Source organism: Diadema antillarum, unplaced genomic scaffold (assembly GCF_040938485.1).
Source record: "Diadema antillarum isolate AM-2024a unplaced genomic scaffold, OU_Dant_1.0 scf00000182, whole genome shotgun sequence".
Classification (NCBI taxonomy): Eukaryota; Metazoa; Echinodermata; class Echinoidea; order Diadematoida; family Diadematidae; genus Diadema; species Diadema antillarum.
The window spans coordinates 419,213-437,218 of NW_027271071.1; the positions used below are offsets into that span (position 1 = coordinate 419,213).

An 18,006-nucleotide genomic window follows, 5' to 3' on the forward strand; every position below is an offset into this window, starting at 1 on the left:
TGTTTTAGTAAAACAAACACGTAGAAACTACCTCGCATGTGATTGGCTAATAGATTCATAGTGTATGTTTCTGCAGTTTGAATGTGACGACGCGACAGGCTGTGTTTTACGTTGAAAATTCTCCTAAAATGTTGGATTATTCATTAATCTGGTGAGTGTAACGTATTCTTAAAAAAATCATTTCACCATACAAGCTTAAATTTGCCGACCTAGGGCCGTGATTTAGACGCAATCGAGAAGGGTGAGGTACCTCACCCAATTTTCCATAGAGACAGTGGTTAGGAACATCCACACAGCAATGGGTACTGCAACCTTCCGTCTGTCTACGGAGGACGGCGTTAATGGCAAAATATAAAAGAGTCCTCCGGACAGACGGATCTTTCTGTCTAGGTCTAGACCTATATTTAATTTACAGCCTCATTTTTTTTTACACTGGGATTGATTGTCCAGCCATTATTGTGTAAAACGATAGCAAGTCAGAGATTTCTCATGATATTTTTACGTTCACGTTCAAGTTAATGTTTATTCCCATTCAACGAAAATACAGCAAATAATTCATAGAGAAACGTCTAGAGTAAAATATCCCGTTTGCGGCAGTTTAAGCATTGTTAAGGGTTTTTCCAACTTGTAAACAAATCAGGCAAATTATTTTCAACCATTTCATATATCATAGACAAGATTATTCATTAACACAATTGTTTTCATAAAAGAAATTTACCATTGACCAACGCAGTTTTCATGATTTACCAGGGCAAAACCCGGCACAATTTTCGCCGATAAGGGCGATATGCGACGTAGTATTTCTGCTTGCGGCACGATGTACGATCCCTATGCAATACGCGCGTGCTCCGCGATCTGTAGCTGAACGCCTTCACATGTCTCGTGAACATTGCGTAAGCGCCAATTCCCATTGCGAAAGCACGTGAAAATAGCGGGCGCACATGCGTTGGCCGCAAACAAGATCGCAATTCTGGCGGTGTTGTTGATGTCTTTCTCGTGTTTTTGTCATTTTTTTTCGATGGTAACATCCACTTTCCGAAAAAAATGGCGGCCCACATCGGCTCGCGAAAGTTCTATTTTACGTGAGGATATGTTTTCAAAATCCATGAACATCGAGAAAACGAAAAAAAAATCAAGTTTCTTGGACCATTGTTTCTTAACTGTTATGTTAAGAAGTACCGAAAATTTCATTTTGGATGCGATATGTTGTCATTTAGGTGAGAAAATTTCACTTTCGTCAGAGATCGTGCCCATTTTATCGGTTGGTTTTTGTTGATTGCTAGTGTGTTAGTATATGTGTAGTGTGCATGTAACAGGGCAATGCAGTGTTTAGCGGTATATTACCGTGTATGTTGTACCTGCCGCGAACGGCTGCACGGCCGCTTACTGACGCAGTTACTCTACAATAAAAACAAAGTAAAAACTAAAATGGAGATAAAAATTGCCTAAGTAAAAGAACCCTAACATTGAAATTATACTGCGACCAGCCCCAATGTGTAGCGTTGGGGCTGCGCATTAGGATTTTGGATCTGGGAAGGTGTAGTATCGCGGTAAAATTTCACCTTAAATACTAAAACATGCATCATTTTGCCATCAATTTGAATGTTACTTACCGATGTATTCCAATTGGCAATATGACAAGAGAGGATACGTGGAACATAATTGAGTATCATGTCCGGTATGTCCCAGTTCGCGGCCAGGTGCCTGTTTGGGGCCACTCCTACAGCATATTTGGTAATATAACGCTGTACACAGCGACACACTCTATACATGTATTAATACCACACATTCACTAACACACTGCTAATCTACAAAAATTAACTGATGACACTGATGACATGGGCAAAATCTCCAACCAAAGTGAAATAATTTCACCTAAATGACGACATCTCGCATCCAAAATTTCATTTTCGGTACTTTTTAACATCACAGTTAAGGAACAAGGGGTCTGAGAAACTGGATTTTTTGTCATTTTCCTGAAGTTCATGGATTTTGAATACATGTCCTCACATAGAAGTAGAACTTTCGCAAGCCGATGTGAGCCGCCATTTTTTTCTGGAAGTGGATGTTACGATCGAAAAAATACAAAAAACATGAGAAAGACAACAATAACACTGCCACAACTTCAATCCCTGTGTGTGGTCAGTGCATGTGCGCCGGCCCTTTTCACATGCTTTTGCAATGGGACTTGGCGCTTTCGCAACATTTGCGAGCCAAATGAAGGCGGTCAACAGATGATCGTGGAGCACGCGCATATCGCATAGGAATTGTACATCAGGCCGCAAACCGAGCTATCACTGTCGCGAACCGACGGACGCTGTACCAGGTCGCGGCTGTGGTCTTTTTTTACTATCGCAATGGACATTGGTCTTGCAATGGTGACAATAACGTGAATTGGTAAGTGGTCTACCACTGTGATATAACCTGGGTTAAAGCAATTTGCAAGTTTGCGTTTCAGAGTGGAAAAACCCTTATGCGGCTGCAAACCGGAACACTTAACTTACATGTACTCTAGTCCTTTTATAGTCCATTTGTGTTGCTTTTTCAACGTACAGAGATAGCACTCTTTTCACTCAGGGTGCTCCCACAGTATCAACTGTGTACAAGGAGCACCCCGGGGTTACCTCAAGGCTAAATCAGCCTAATATGGCCTAACCGGCTTAACCACACCAGCGACCCCAACACGACTGGTAGGTGTCCAACACATCGACACTTTACATTTAAACTGATACCCCTTTATTTATAGCATTACACGTAAAGAACAAAATGCACGCATGAGACTACGTGCAATGTGTAACTTTTCTATTCTTCACTGGGGATTTGAAAATGTCCAAATATTACTGAAAAACCTGATAATAAACAAGAGCAACAGCAAACCAATGATACCATAGATTGTAAATACACACCTGACCACACTAATCAAAATTCATCACATTTTTTCTGTTGGCAGGCTACAAGATGTCAGGAGTTCGCCGTAGATGACGACAAACCACGTTTCCCTGGATCAAAGTCTGTTTTCACTGAGAAGCTAAGCTTCCTCCAGCCAGACACGTATGATGGGATCCCAGTCTACAGGGTCATGAACCGCGATGGCGAGGTCATTGACCCAGAGGAGGACCCTGGATTAGACAAGGATACTGTTGTAAAGATGTACAAGACCATGACCACACTCAACACCATGGATAAGATCCTATATGAGTCACAGAGACAGGTAAGTCTATGGAAAGACCAGATTGCTTGACACCTTGCATTCATGTTGATATTCATAGATGTTTCAAAAGATGCTAAGGATATTGAGGTTGTGTTATCAAATGAAACAGTTCAGATTTTTTTTTTTCGGGGGGGGGGGGAATTATATTTCATGCTTACAGATGAAATTTGGAAAATGCCAAATTATGCCTTGTGTTATTACCTCCACCACAAGGAAGGAGGAGGTTAAAGTGATCATTGGCTTTGGTTTGTCTGTTTGCAAAATAACTCAAAAGGTTGTGAATGGATATGAATGAGAGTTGCAAGAAAAGTTGATAATGACACAAGGAATGGGTGATTAAATTTTGGTAGTGATCCAGGAATTTCTATGGATGTTTGTAGGATTTGTTATCTTTTTGCAGATAGGGTCAATGAACTTGGAGGTTCAAGCTGCGAGTATTTGAGGATTGCATACTTGCTCTAAAGCATGAGCTCTGCCTGGGCAAGGTGCTATGTAGCTGGAAGCTGATGACGTAAACAAAATGTTTTTTGGGAATTCAGGCGAATTTCAGCATGTGTGTATACTAATGGGCAGAAATGAGCTGCTTGGCAGAGGTCTGCGTTCTACGAGTACTTTTCCAGTTTTATACTCAGGAGCTCAGCATCCTTTGTACCCATCTAATTGTATGGGTAGTGATTTATGGCATATATGTTATTTACTTTCTCTTTTTACTGTGAGAACCATACTAGGGTTTTAGAGTTCTACAGTATATTGTCAGATATAGCAAAGCAAGTTATGTTCCATTGCATTTTAATGAGCACTACAAACTATGTTACCCACCCATTCAGGGAAGGATATCATTCTACATGACCAACTACGGCGAGGAAGGAACCCACATTGGCAGTGCTGCCGCCCTCAACGACAAGGATATCGTCTTTGGCCAATACAGAGAAGCAGGTACAAAAAGAAATTGATGTGCATATGTGGCCGCCCAGCTTAAAACCCACAAAAAGTCGCAGATTACAATTCTCTGTAATGGACCACAATTTGTCATTTGGGTTGACTGACTCAGATTTTGTAAGTTTGTCTTTACCTAGTAGAGTAATCTATTCACTAGCTTACTGTAAAAATTTGGCAGCTTCGAACAAAACTGAAATCGAGATATTAGCAGCTTTCTTGGACCTTTTTGTTTGGACAGACACTGCTTTCACTGGGAAATAGAATATGTTTACATTGATACTTCTGCATTGCATGCCTGAGTGATCCTAATCTTTAAAAACTTTTTTCCTCCCTTTTCTATGAAACTGCACCTCTAAACTCTCTCTTGTATCAATCAGTTTTGAATGGGTTAAGATAATTCAATATTATTAAACAAGAGATATGGTATATCATTTTAAAGCTTAGAGCTTACTCTATGAACTACCAGTGTGTAAAAAAGTGGAAATTCAATTTGGCCTTCATTTAGTGGGTCTTAAACTGGGTGATCACATATTAAAGTCGTCAACATAATAGCTGTGACTCTTTTTGATTTGCTTTACAAGTGGATGACAGTGCGATCAAGAGGGGAAAAAAATTAAACAGACTTCTAATCTGAATTATAGTCTCATATGTCACATGAAATTCACTGTGACCAAGTGTTAACATTGCTGTAAAAACAGGGCACCAAAAATTATAAGATAAGAAGGTCTTTTTGAGTGCACTGTAGAACAGTGTATGAGAGTGTAATGAGTGCCTTTCAGCAACACTTTGTATGACAAAAGAAGTGCAATGTTTGTGCTTAACTGACGGACGTTTAATAGCGAAGGCTCATAGTGATTCATGGCTTCATGTTCCAATGTCCATGTGGTCTCAGCCAAAGTACTTTACCAGAAAGCTTGTGTCTCATGACTCAATCTCTATGTATGCAGGAGTAATTCTTTGGAGAGGATTCACACTGCAAAATGTAATGGACCAGTGCTATGGCAACATAGGAGATTTAGGAAAAGGTCGTCAGATGCCTGTTCACTATGGATCCGATGAACTCAACTTTGTCACGATTTCATCACCGCTTGCTACCCAGATGCCTCAAGGTAAGGATCTAGAATCAGTGTGAAGACTGTGAAGTTCAATTTTATGTTGAAATGTCTGTGGCAAACTGACTTGTTTGGCAGCACTGTCAGCCTGCATGGAAATCATATCCCAAAAGTTTCATGTGAAGAAAGAACAGACAAGCTAGGTTTTGTGTGTTAATGTGCCCTACCCTCTCATCTACTTTGAAATATCCTTTCCTTCTGATTGGTAAATGTAAAGGGGGTCCCGTGTGTGGGAGAATCATAATTTGTACGTGTAACAGATCCCAATTCTAGTTATGAGCCTGGTGCACACCTATCAATTGATCCATTCTTCACACACTCTTTAAGGATGAAGAATGTCTTAACTGAAATTATACATTGTTGATGTATTTTCTTTGCAATTTATATGTACACAACAAATGCGATTAAAGGGATCGTACAGTTTTGATTGAGACCTAATTTCAGATTTCTAACATTTTTGGTGAGATAATGAGAAACCTCTTATGAAATATGAAAGAACATGTAATTCTATGAGGAATTCAACGTTTATTTGATGAAAATTGCTTTTGTAATGGCTGAGATATCCAAAAAGAGCGATTCTAATTAAGTGTGGGACCCACACTTCATTACGATCGCTTTGTTTCACTTTGTTTTTGGATGTTTCAGTCATTCCAAACCCGATTTTCATCAAATAAACTTTGAATTCCTCTTAAAATGGTATGCTCTGTACTACATCATAAGTGTTTTCTTGGTATCTCGCAAAAAGTTCAAAGCCCAATTCTCATCTCTACCAGTACTGTACTATCCCTTTAAACTAAGTTGGCAGAACCAAGATTTTTTTTTTCTTCAAATTTATCCACTTGCTTGAAGAGAAAGAGACAAAAATGCAGAATATGTAAATATTTGGGGACACTTGCTTGAACGACCAAAACTGCATTAAAAAAAAAAAATATTACTTTTTTTTTTGTAGTAAAACTGCATACCTAATGGATAGACTGATTGAATGTTTAAGTGAAATACTGATCCACTGTAGAGCAATATCTCGATCTTACTGACATAAAAAGGAAGTGACCATTGTCCTAATCTGTGACTAGATTGTCCTGGCACTGTTTTATGGCTTGAAACACTCCAGTTTTCTGGCACATTGATGTTATGACTTACAATATTAAAGGTATTGTAGAAAAGAGCTGACATTACTTTGATTTTTTATAACAACCAATGCATCATTCATGGCACTTGTACAAATATCAAAATATGAGAAGAAGTAAGCATATTCTTGTTTTCTATCAAGCAAAGTTATGTGGGCGCCCATTCAACAATAATCATAGTTCAGTTTCACATCCTAAGTTGCAAATGCATTGTTTAGGAATGTGTGATTCAACTGCAGTGAGTACTGTAGGGACGTATTCAATAGGCAATACTTTGAAGTTAGAAACTTGTTAAATACAATCTTGTATGTATTGAAAATGGAGAGCACAGTCTGTGGAATCCACAGACATAAAGATGAGACTGCAGAGTATAATTTCCTCACAAGTGGACTTGCAATGCATGTGTTACTTTGTGTTTGTGTGTGTGTGTGTTTATGTGTGTGTGTGTGTGTGTGTGTGTGTGTGTGTGTGTGTGTGTGTGTGTGAGTGTGTGTGTGTTTCATTTTCCCTGTGTTTGATAATCGCAGCTTGTTGGACATTGTCATTTTGAGGCAAAAAACACTCCACCCTCTTCACATTGTTATGAATTCACAATGACTTCATCACACTGTCATTGGCACACATGCTGCTGAAACCATGACTCAATCCGTAGTTTTGTAGCCTCTATAAATTCATGCCTGAAACCAATGTATCGATAGAGTTGACTGTATACTTTCTACCAATGCCAAGTAAAAAAAACAATATTTGACTTTAATTATAATTCAAATGTGTGCATAGGATAATTTACAACACATTTGAATGGTAAATATTAGCTCTTGCAACAAGAAAAGTGTTATTCTTGAGTCGCATTTTTGCTAAGTCACATGCCCAAATGGCTGCTGTTGTTAGGTTTTAAGCATTGTTCGCATCAGGGAAGAGAGAGAGAAAAAGAGAGAGAGAGAAGAAGAAGAGAAGAGAGGAGAGGGAGAGAGAGAATATGAGAAAAAAGAAACGAGGCAGAAAGACAGAAGTGAAAAATGGGATCCGGGGCCGTGGGGGGAACTATATTTGCATTGAACCTTGTTTGTTAAAGGGAAGGATGCGCCATACAAATCATGCATGACTGATCTTATTGAAAGAATGGAGGCCACCTCTGCGCTCAAAGTTTGTGTCAATGAATGCACAGTAACAGACTGGCATTGACATATGGGTATTTCTTTACTTGTTGCATTAGTTCCATTGAATTGGTTTCCCTTCGACCTTTAAATCATACATACAGTGTAGTGCAAGAGGCCACAGGGTTGCAAAGTTTGGCAAAAAGTGAAAAACAATCTCATGAGCTTTTGATGGAATGTACCGGTACTGTTTAACTGGATGTCATATGAATCCATAAACACTTTAACTCATTGAGGACAGACTGATTTTGCTACAACACGCATTTCCCACAAACACCTGCCCGAGTATAGTCGGGACTCATCCTCAATGGGTTAAAGGGTGTATACAGTTCTGGTCGAGGTGTAGAGTTAGCTTTTGACATTTTGCGAGATATTCAGAAACCACTCTATGAGATGTAAGGGGGAATGCAGTTCTAAGGGGTATCAAAAGTTTATTCGATGAAAATCGGTTTTGAAATGGCTGAGATATCCAAAAACAAGGTGAAACAAAGAGATCGTAATAAAGTTGTGGCATGTCGCCTTTTATTATTAGAACTATTTTGGATATCTCAGCCATTTGAAAACCAATTTTCATCAAATAAACGTTGAATCCTTCTTAAAATTATGCTCTTTCATATTTCATAAGAGGCTTTTCATTATCTCACTTAGGAATGTTTAAAACATGAATCCCTACCTCAACCAGTACTGTACAGTCCCTTTAACGATGCTGCAATGAAAGATTACAGTGTACAGACTTGGGTAAACCAACAGTGACCAAACAGTGACACCATTAGACATAAATAGTATGCTCTCTTCTGTGTTATTCACTATGCAGCATCTGGTGCAGCATATGCACTGAAGAGGTCTGGTAAAGAACTGTGTGTCATCTGCTACTTTGGTGATGGTGCTGCCAGTGAGGGCGATGCACATGCTGCGTTTAATTTTGCTGCCACCCTCGACGCCCCCGTTATTTTTTTCTGGTGAGCGATCCAAATCAAGGCATAGAGGTCATAATCAGTACTTCTGTTATCTCAACAAATGAGCTGTTGCAATGTACATGATGTACATTCAATTCAGTTCATGCATTTCGACTGGGAGTATCATTTAGTTTACAAAATTGGTGGTAGAAAATATGTGATATCAAATGATTGTGGCAATATCATAAAAAGCTCAAAATATAGGCTTACTGAAAATGATCCCTACACAATTGCTATAATGTAAATTTATATGTTGGTGTTTATATTATGATAATTTTGTACCAAAGTAATCAGTTTGAAACAAACATTAATTATCTTCAAAACAATCCTCAAGAAACAATGAATTCAATTTTAAAAGACAAAGAAGAGAAAAAGCAGAAATGTTATGTCAGGCTTGTCACGATTTTGTGACTTAATTATATATATATAAAAAAAAGACATTGTTTGTATAATCTTTTAAATTGTCTTACAGTCTGGTCTAAAGAGAATTTTAACAAATTATTCCACAAATAGAAAGTCACTTTGAGATTTATAAGCTCTGTCCAATTCATTGAGATAGTAGCCTTTCTGGGATCAGTACTATTAACAGAGTTTCTTTGGTTCTGGCCTTTTGCTCTCTGGATTTCAAATTCTATTATACATTCAAGAAAGAAGGAAGGATTACATTGAAAGTAGCATGCTGTAGTACTTCTCACATTTTTTTTTTTCATTACATGATAATTAATTCACTTTGATTGTACCTTAGTATGTATTGCAGCATAACATAAATACATGTTTCTAAGTACATGTCATATACTGTTGCTGCTCATCAGAGACCGTATAAGGGTAAATAGTACATAGGTTATATCAATAAGATACACTTTTGTCCTGTTTACCACAATCATATAAACTCATCAGTGTTTGCATCCGTTTTTTTTTTTGTCTGCAGTCGGAACAATGGTTATGCAATCTCCACACCTACGTCAGAGCAGTACAGGGGAGATGGAATTGGTAAGTTAATGAAATTTTACATCCTTATGTAATCACTAGAATAAAATATTCCGTATTTAGCACTTAAGACTACACAGGACTAAATACTTTGGTATCTTGAATCAGATGATCAGTGGCGGATCCAGAGGGGGGCGCAACTGGCGCACGCCCCCCCCCCTTTATTTTTCGTAAAAAACAAAAGAAATAAAAAGAAAAACAATGAAATAAAACCCGGAAGTGGCACCAGAAATATTAGTCACGCCCCCCCCCCCTTTACAGAATTCCTGGATCCGCCCCTGGATGATACACCTCATATTTACATTATATTACTCTCTCTTGGGTGTCTTTTTAGCTAGGAAATGTTTCCAAGAGCTAGAACATTGTTTCTCAATTTGAAGTGCCTGTCATTTTCAAGCATTATGGGTAGTTAGTATCTTATTGTGTACCAAGAACAAACAAGTCTGAAAAAACTTTTTCTCTAGAGAAAACTCACAGTTGATGAATTTTTGTGTACAAACCCACTGGAAAGCTACTGTAAACGTCAATATTTTTGCGCGATTAATTTTTCGCGCTGAGCGGCTCGAAAACATATTCACGGGTTCTTAAATTCGTGCTCCACAGCGGGTTAATACACAGTCGCTGTTTTCATCCAGCGATGCCAGCGTACGATAAGCGACGTAGCGAGCGGCGCGAGTGCGAGTACAAGCGCTCAACTACGTAGTACATGTATTTTACTCGATACATGTACTGTAGTACTAGTACTGTAGTCGCGGGGATGTAGCACACCAATCGGCCGTGGGCTCGGTGCGTGCGATGCGTGCGGTGCATGCGATGATACTGCTATATGCGTAAACATGTATGTACTACGTAGCAGTATCATCGACGAAGCACACACAATTCAGGCCGTTCAAAATGTGCATAGAAAATTGCGAAGATATATTCGTGCATTTTTGAATTCGCGCTAGCCGAACGTAGCGCGAAATCCGCAAAAATTAATGTACCGCGAAAATTTCCACGTTTACAGTACTCAACACCTACATCACACAGAGTTGCTAATTTGCCTTACTCTCTATACTTTTGCAGTTCATAACATTTTTATATGTCTAATTTATTTTCCAAATTTCTCATTAATCTACTTCTCTAATTTTTCAATTTATCAACAAAGCAACAAAATAATAGGATGGAATTTTCCTTTAACCAACTTTGTCAATATGAAGCAGAAAATTCCCTTTTTCTAGCTCACAGTTCATATTCACAAAGAAATTATGAATATAGCACAATCTGGGCCCCATTTAATGGCAAGTGTCACAGTAACAAGAAGAATCAAGTTTCCTTATAAGTTGTTGGTATGGGTAGTTGCCATTCCAGCAAGAGTTGCGATCCTGACATGTTTTATGAAACAGGGCCTAGGTCCACATAACTGATACTGTATACACCGAATATTTTGTGAGGTTTTTGTTTTTTGCAAATTTTGTGAGTCAGGTGCTACTTGCAAATTTAAAGACTCGCAAAAATATTGACCCTGATCCTGATATGAATGTGACATCCACCTATACTCCACGTTCGCAAATTTAACCACTTGCGAAATCGCTGGGAATAGGCCATGGGGTGAGCTGGTTTTTTCGCTTGTTTCGTTCCGACAACTGCGGCACTAAAATTTCTCCACAGCTACATGTAAACAAATAACCAAAAAGGCTACAGGAAAAAGTTCGACACAAACCCTCCTGCAGTATTTTGGTAATTTAGGGGGAAACAGTGAACTTTTTTGTCACTGAGGAGCTGAATATGTACACTTTGCCGTGTACGATATTCATTCGCGAACGATCATGTGATGTATGTTATCCAATCCGAATCGAGAATTACTGTTTACGAGTCAAAATGGCCGCCCCCTGTGAGCCTGTCGACGCGTCTACGTCGTCTGCTCAGCCGAAACTTATTATGCGTTATTATGCATATAACATCGATGAAGTTTGAAAATTTCACGGCTATGACAAACCTAAGATAGACGAAACCTATTTTGTGTGCCAAAGAGTGGATCAAATTGAGTGGGGGAGACCGTGAAATCGCAGACCAGAACGAAGTGATTCAGCTGCTCAGGGGGACTGACTGCAACCTACGTAGTAGGATAATTTACAGCCATTATACAGGTTAGTTTACATGCGTACAGTCGAGTCGTAGCAGTCGACACTGCAGTGCAGTCTCACTCATAATGATGACCATGATGACTACAAGTACAATTGTACAACGTTTAATAGCTATGTTATGAACGTTGCTTGTGTATGTTATAATGGGCGCTAATGCAGTAGCTTAGCCGTTAGCGTGTCTGTTACTTAGATAAATTATCTTGAATTTCACCTTGGCATGGCATAGCGCCATTCTAATGTCGCCTAACAATGTTAGATGTAATTTTACAATGTTCTATGTACAGCCCAGGTTAGGTTGATGTAGCTGATCGGTGATATTGTTTTGTAAAAGTCTTGACACACAGGACTGGATTGAAAAAGGTCTAAACTGCATGTAAATTTATATTTTCATAATCATGGCCATGGAGTATTAATATTAAAAATCCATCCTGTTTCTCTCACCCCGAAATTGGCGAATCCTCCCTCAAAACACACATTAAGCATCTCATTATATTAACTTATTAATATTTGATATAAATAGATCTAAAAGACCAACAATGACAATAACATAATTGCAACAATTAAACTCCCTAAAACATATGATTACCATTATGTTGTGCCAAACTATAAAGCAGCGGGTGGTGGTGATAGTGAAAGGAAGGATTACTAGTATTAATGATGATAAGGCAGTTGTATTCATAATTATGATAATTTATATTGCATGTGATCAGGTGCTGAAAGCTGTAGATGTAATTTAAAATCAGTAATTGCACTGCAAGTACAAGTTGAAGTAGTTGATGATGACAATGATCATGAGGTGTTAATGATTACCTGGCATAGTACTAGGGCCTGTGTATTGGTAATTACAAGATTCAAATATTGGCAGTCAATAGTCTAACGTACATTTAATGATATATTGAGTGTAATGTTCAACCCCTCCATCTAGCATTTAGCCTTTTTTTCCCCCTAACAAAATCCAACGGCTAATCATTGCTGTTCATTTCTCCATTGTATCAAATAGGATTCCATGAAACGTGCTACAAGAGGTTTATAGATAGCAAACGCCTGAATCTCGCTAGGAAACGAAAGCTGAAGGAGGAGCCTGGTCCGTCAGCAGGAGCATCTGTTTCCTCCCCTAAGACGCTCACATCAAGATCAAGATTTTCTTCTGGAAGCTCTTCAGGTTCTGCTGTGTTGCCTGTGAAATGCATCATTTGCAACAGAGTCAACCTGCTCATTACTTGCCAAGGGAAATAGGTTAATATGATTGATATTGAAGCATGAAAACATTGTCATGTTACTATAAGTTGTCCTTGATAAAATGGAGCAATATATAGGCCTATACACCACTGAAACATTCACACACATACACAAAGAACTTCAGTGCAAAGTTCAGAAACAACAGAATGTACTGTATATGCACCAATGCTTTGGTCAATGTGATTGATATTCAAGAATTGACATCTTACCAAAGTTGTGCATGATAAAATGTCTTTGTAATACAGATTGCTTCCTGTATTTTGAATGCCAATGTTTATGCAACATGTTTTGACTCCTTGCCTCAGTATGTGATTGTTCGCCCTTTAGCAAACATTTCTGCCCACTATTATGATTTGATTAGGGTTGAATTATTCTAAGAACAAAGATGTTTTCCTAAGTGTGTTTTTTTTTCATAAAACTGAATGACTACGATTAAAATTTGTTTCTCCCACTCTGGGGAAAAAAAATATGTAACTATTATTAATACTGAAACAGAATGTTCATGTAGAAAGGTCAGTACAATGTAGGTGTGAGTACAAAATCAGTTTGCTAAAACTAATACACACCAGCCAAATGAAAATTGTGCATAAGTTGAGTCAGGTTTGCACAGATCCTCTGATATTGGATGTTAATTGCAATGTTATCATAATTTTTAATGCCAAACCTGTTTTATTCTCTCCAAGATTTTCAGGTACACATTGCCTCCAATGCAGAATCCAACAGTTTTCACTCATGAATGGGTAAACTATAATTTTGCCTTTATTTTATATATTGACATTTTTCAAAACTTTGACACCCTTTCAAGGATATTTGGACCATGGAATGTTCCAGGAAATTTATTAAAACGAGAAAATTTGACTGATTATCATTTTGAGCTATCTTACATGAAAGGAGGTAGTGTCCCACCATGTTGTAACCTAATGATAGCAATGAAAACTTCAGGAAATTTTATGAAGATTAAATTTTCTAGTGCTAAAGTAATGTATAATATTTCATGAACAACGTGATTGCTATGTGATCTAAGTATATTAAAGCTTCTTAAGAAGAAGAAGAAGAAGAAAAGAAAAACATGTTTACTGATAAACAATATGATCTGTTTAATAGTAATGTCTCATGTGTGTAAATGAGTTTGTATGTGTGCGTGTGAGTGTATATAATATGTCAGCGTTTTTATGCACTGATCAGTACATGTATTATATCATTGTGTGTGTTCATGTTTATGATAATCTTTTTTATGATGCTGATGTGATAAATGGCCAAGGCATGTAGAATAATATTTTAATACACTTGGGTATATTGAATCTTCATAACTATGTGTGTGCGTATGTGTGTGTGCATGTGAGGGTGTGTGTGTGTGTGTGTGTGTGTGTGTACAATAAGATTCTCCCACATGCACGCGGACACACACACAAACAAACACACTGATTTTTTTTTCTTTTTTTTGCCTTGAATGATTAGTCATTTGATTAATAACATGTCTTTGAACAGAATATACGGCATTTGCCTTGACCTCTGACGGTCAGTCAGTGCTCTCTCTCATATGGTCTTGAACCACTTTGCTCTTGTCCTCCTTTGCATATAGCCAGCATCAGGAAAAGCTGAAACTTGAGATATAATGCAACTATTAAACCAAAACTTCACTTTTTTTTTTCTGGGTATATGGCTAAAAGCAGTGCTTTACAAATGTGTATATGCATTTCAGCTTAGAAACACTATGGGAACTATACTGCGGCTAGCAGCCCCATACGCATAACTGCGGCTAGCAGCCCCATACGCATACTAAGTAACTGCGGCCAGCAGCCCCATGCGCATAGCGTCATGGGGCTGTGAACTGTAGCATACAGGATCATGACGGATATTTTATCGCGGACAAATATCAACTTAAAATCGGGAAAAAATCTTCAATTTGAAGACTTATTAATAAATTTGAAGTATTGATAACAGAGTTCGTGCAAGGTTTGCTTCTGCAAATAGTTCCTTTCTGTTCAAATTGATGACTAAATGTGACTCGGTCGAGAGGAAACTGGGAGAGCTACACTGAATTGACGGCCAGCGCATGCACACACAGACAGCTAATATCCAGTCAATGGATACGAAATTTGTGCGCAGTGATGTGTGCGCCTGCGCTGACCGTCAATTCAGCGTAGCTCTCCCAGATTCCTCTCGACCTAGTCATATTAAGTCATCAAATCGAACAGAAAATGACTATATGTAGAACCAAACCTTGCACGAACCCTGTTGTCAATACTTCAACCTTACTTGTAAGTCTTCAAATTGAAGAATTTTTGTTCGATTTAAGGTTGACATTTGTCCGCGATAATTCCCTGTCATGATCCTAAATGCTACAATCCGCAGCCCCATTACGATATGTGTATTGGGCTGCTGGTCGCAGTTTATAAAATATGGATTTTCGCAAAAACTGCAGGATATTTCGAGGAGAACTTTTTACAGTATATTTAGGATGTACAAAACATCACATTTCCGCATTCAGAAAGTAGTGCCAGTGTTGCTGGAACGAAACCCATTTTCTAAGCCTCTTTTTCAGCTTCACCCCATGGCCTAGAAGTCCCGATTCATGAAAATTAGGACTCGCTAAATAAATGGCGTATACATTACGCTAATACCCAGTCTTCTCTTTCTTCCTACCACGATAGCTTCCAGGGGTCCTTCCTATGGCATGACAACCATCCGTGTGGACGGCAACGACGTGTTTGCTGTCTACAACGCCACCAAGGCTGCCAGGAAAATTGCCATAGAGGAGAGTAGGCCGGTCCTCATTGAAGCCATGACGTACAGGTAAATTTGGCTTCCACAATAAGAACTCGCCAGGTCTGGTGTGTGTGTTTGTGTATGTGTGTGTCTGAGGCCTTACACAGAAGTCCTTTTACTTGTGTGTCCAGGGTTAAGTATAGTGAAAATTATTAGTGTAGGTTTCTTTATTATATATTACAAATTCATATCATTCTTGTATATTGCATATTGTAAATATGATGATATTTTACATTTCAATATGTTACTGTAAATGTGGAAATTGTTCGCGGTGTTGAAATCGTTCGCGCAACCAGAAACTAGGGCGAAAGTAAATGCACGCAAATATTTTTGCATGTCTTATGTTTCTGTAGCTGATGTCTTGATTCCGCGGAATTAAAAAAAAGAGCAAAACGTATCTTACCCGGCTGAGCACATAAAAAATTACTCAAGTGAAAATAACCACTTTTACAGTACTCAATATGATTGAGAGAAAGGATCTTAAAAAAAAATGAACATAGTCATATTTCTGAAGTTTTGATGCATATCATTTTGTACCACAGGGGAACCTTGTTATAATGAGGACCCCAAAACCATGAGAATTACCTTATCATGTCAGGTTTCTTACTATAGCAGGGTATGAAAAGAAGGAAATATAATGAGTTGGGGCCTGCAAAATCACCGTGCTATAAGAGGGTTTTGTTATATCCGATCTTTCTAACAAGGTTCTACTGTATTGTGCACTTTCTGCTATTAATCTATTCATTAAGTGGTCGTTCACCCATTTATCCACCATCCGCTGTACAGGATAGGGCATCACAGCACCAGTGACGACTCCTCCGCCTACCGATCTGTGGATGAGGTGAGATACTGGGACAGCGAGGACCACCCAATCGGACGACTAAGGAAGTACATGGTCAAGCAGGGCTGGTGGGATAAGGACACTGAAAAAGCCTGGATGAGCGAGACTAAGAAAAATGTAAGTTCAGTGACCTTTCTGAGCCTGAGATATTACTTACCTCTAACCTTGGCACTACCAACTGTAGAAATGCTAGGTTGGGGCCTTGCATTGCGTAGAGAGTTTTTGATTAAATTTTACTTTTTTTGCAGTACAGAATTAGCCGTTATGATATAGATAGTGTTGTTCACTTGTTATTATGAATAGGGCAAATTCCATTTTTTTTTTTTTAAATTGCCTTTATGGTATGCTTGTGCATTGAAGGTATTGATAATAGGTATTATTCAAATGTCAAGGGAGGGCATTATTTTATAGTGACTCGGTTTATGCACCTACAATAATTGTGACACAATGGTCTGCGTCTTCTTGAGCTAGAAATGAGTGTCTTGCAACCAATGAGTGTCTAAAAAAAACCCACAATTGACATTTTTAGTGTTAATTACTTATACTAGACAAACAGCAAATGGGTTAATTTGAATACCGAGTATGAACAGAATATTGCCTTTTATGGTTCGGCAGATTATGTCTTACTGGAAACTTGATATTCACTTATTTTGTGTGAGGGAAATAAGGATCTGAGTCTGTCGTACAAATCCACATGCTGTCTAATATTGTGCAACCAAAAGTCTCTCTTGGAAAAATGATATAACAGCACTTCTTGTCTGTTTATGGACTGGCTTTTTTTTCTGAGTACTTTAAGTAACGTTGAATTATTTGGAGTGATGATATCACCTCTTCATTTGATCAGGGCCCTGTTTTATGAAGACTTAAAATTGATTGTAAAGTTGATTTCGATCAGAAGTCTATGGCAGCCCGTGTATTATGGAAATTTAAAAATGATTATATCGTTTGATAAAACGGGGCCCAGGTCAATAAAGACATGATATGCATGTGCTTTAGCTTCGCCAGATTTCATAATCCCGTACACTCCATGCTGCATAGTTTTCATACAGATGTGTTGTAGATTCCCTCACAGATGTGTTGTAGATTTCCTCATGTGAATGCAGTGTAAAAAATGTAAGCATTTGCAACAAAAGTGTGAAAGTTGTAATTTGCTCCGTGCAGGTGATGTATGAGTTCCAGGCAGCTGAGAAGCGAAAGAAGCCATCCCCGAGCCTGATGCTGACAGACGTCTACGAGGAGATGCCTCCCCATCTCCAGAATCAGCTGGAGGAAATGAAGAAACATGTGGAGCAGTATAAAGAACACTACCCACTGGACATGTATGAAGACATGCAGTAGCTCCCTCTATGTGTAAGAGGTGGTCAGTCTTTTCTACCACCGCAGCAATGTATGAGACATCTGTTTAATCTGTCGAGTCCCAGAAAACACATGGTTAATGCTGTATCTCTTGATTACAATGTGCCATTCATGGTAAGAATTTCAAAAGCCTGGACTGTTTTGCATAAAAAGATGCAATCAAGCATGGGTTGGGTATCAGCCAATCAG

General features: G+C 38.5%; 1 protein-coding gene across 1 annotated transcript; it reads left to right on the plus strand.

The window, feature by feature from the left end:
- Positions 1-2,357: 2,357 nt before the first annotated feature.
- Positions 2,358-17,903, plus strand: LOC139723172 (2-oxoisovalerate dehydrogenase subunit alpha, mitochondrial-like). The gene is made up of 9 exons (XM_071634432.1): positions 2,358-2,378; positions 2,951-3,211; positions 4,039-4,147; positions 5,098-5,259; positions 8,358-8,502; positions 9,428-9,489; positions 15,506-15,647; positions 16,407-16,578; positions 17,623-17,903. Exons 1-9 carry the CDS (start codon positions 2,358-2,360, stop codon positions 17,797-17,799), a joined length of 1,251 nt encoding a protein of 416 aa, XP_071490533.1. The 3' UTR covers positions 17,800-17,903.
- Positions 17,904-18,006: the final 103 nt, after the last annotated feature.

Excerpts from the sequence above, each read along its gene's own strand:
- LOC139723172 (XM_071634432.1), top strand. The coding sequence starts at position 2,358 with ATGGACATTGGTCTTGCAATG. Across the intron at positions 2,379-2,950 it reads TGGACATTGGTCTTGCAATG|GCTACAAGATGTCAGGAGTT; the intron begins GTGACAATAACG and ends TTCTGTTGGCAG. Across the intron at positions 8,503-9,427 it reads GCCCCCGTTATTTTTTTCTG|TCGGAACAATGGTTATGCAA; the intron begins GTGAGCGATCCA and ends TTTTGTCTGCAG.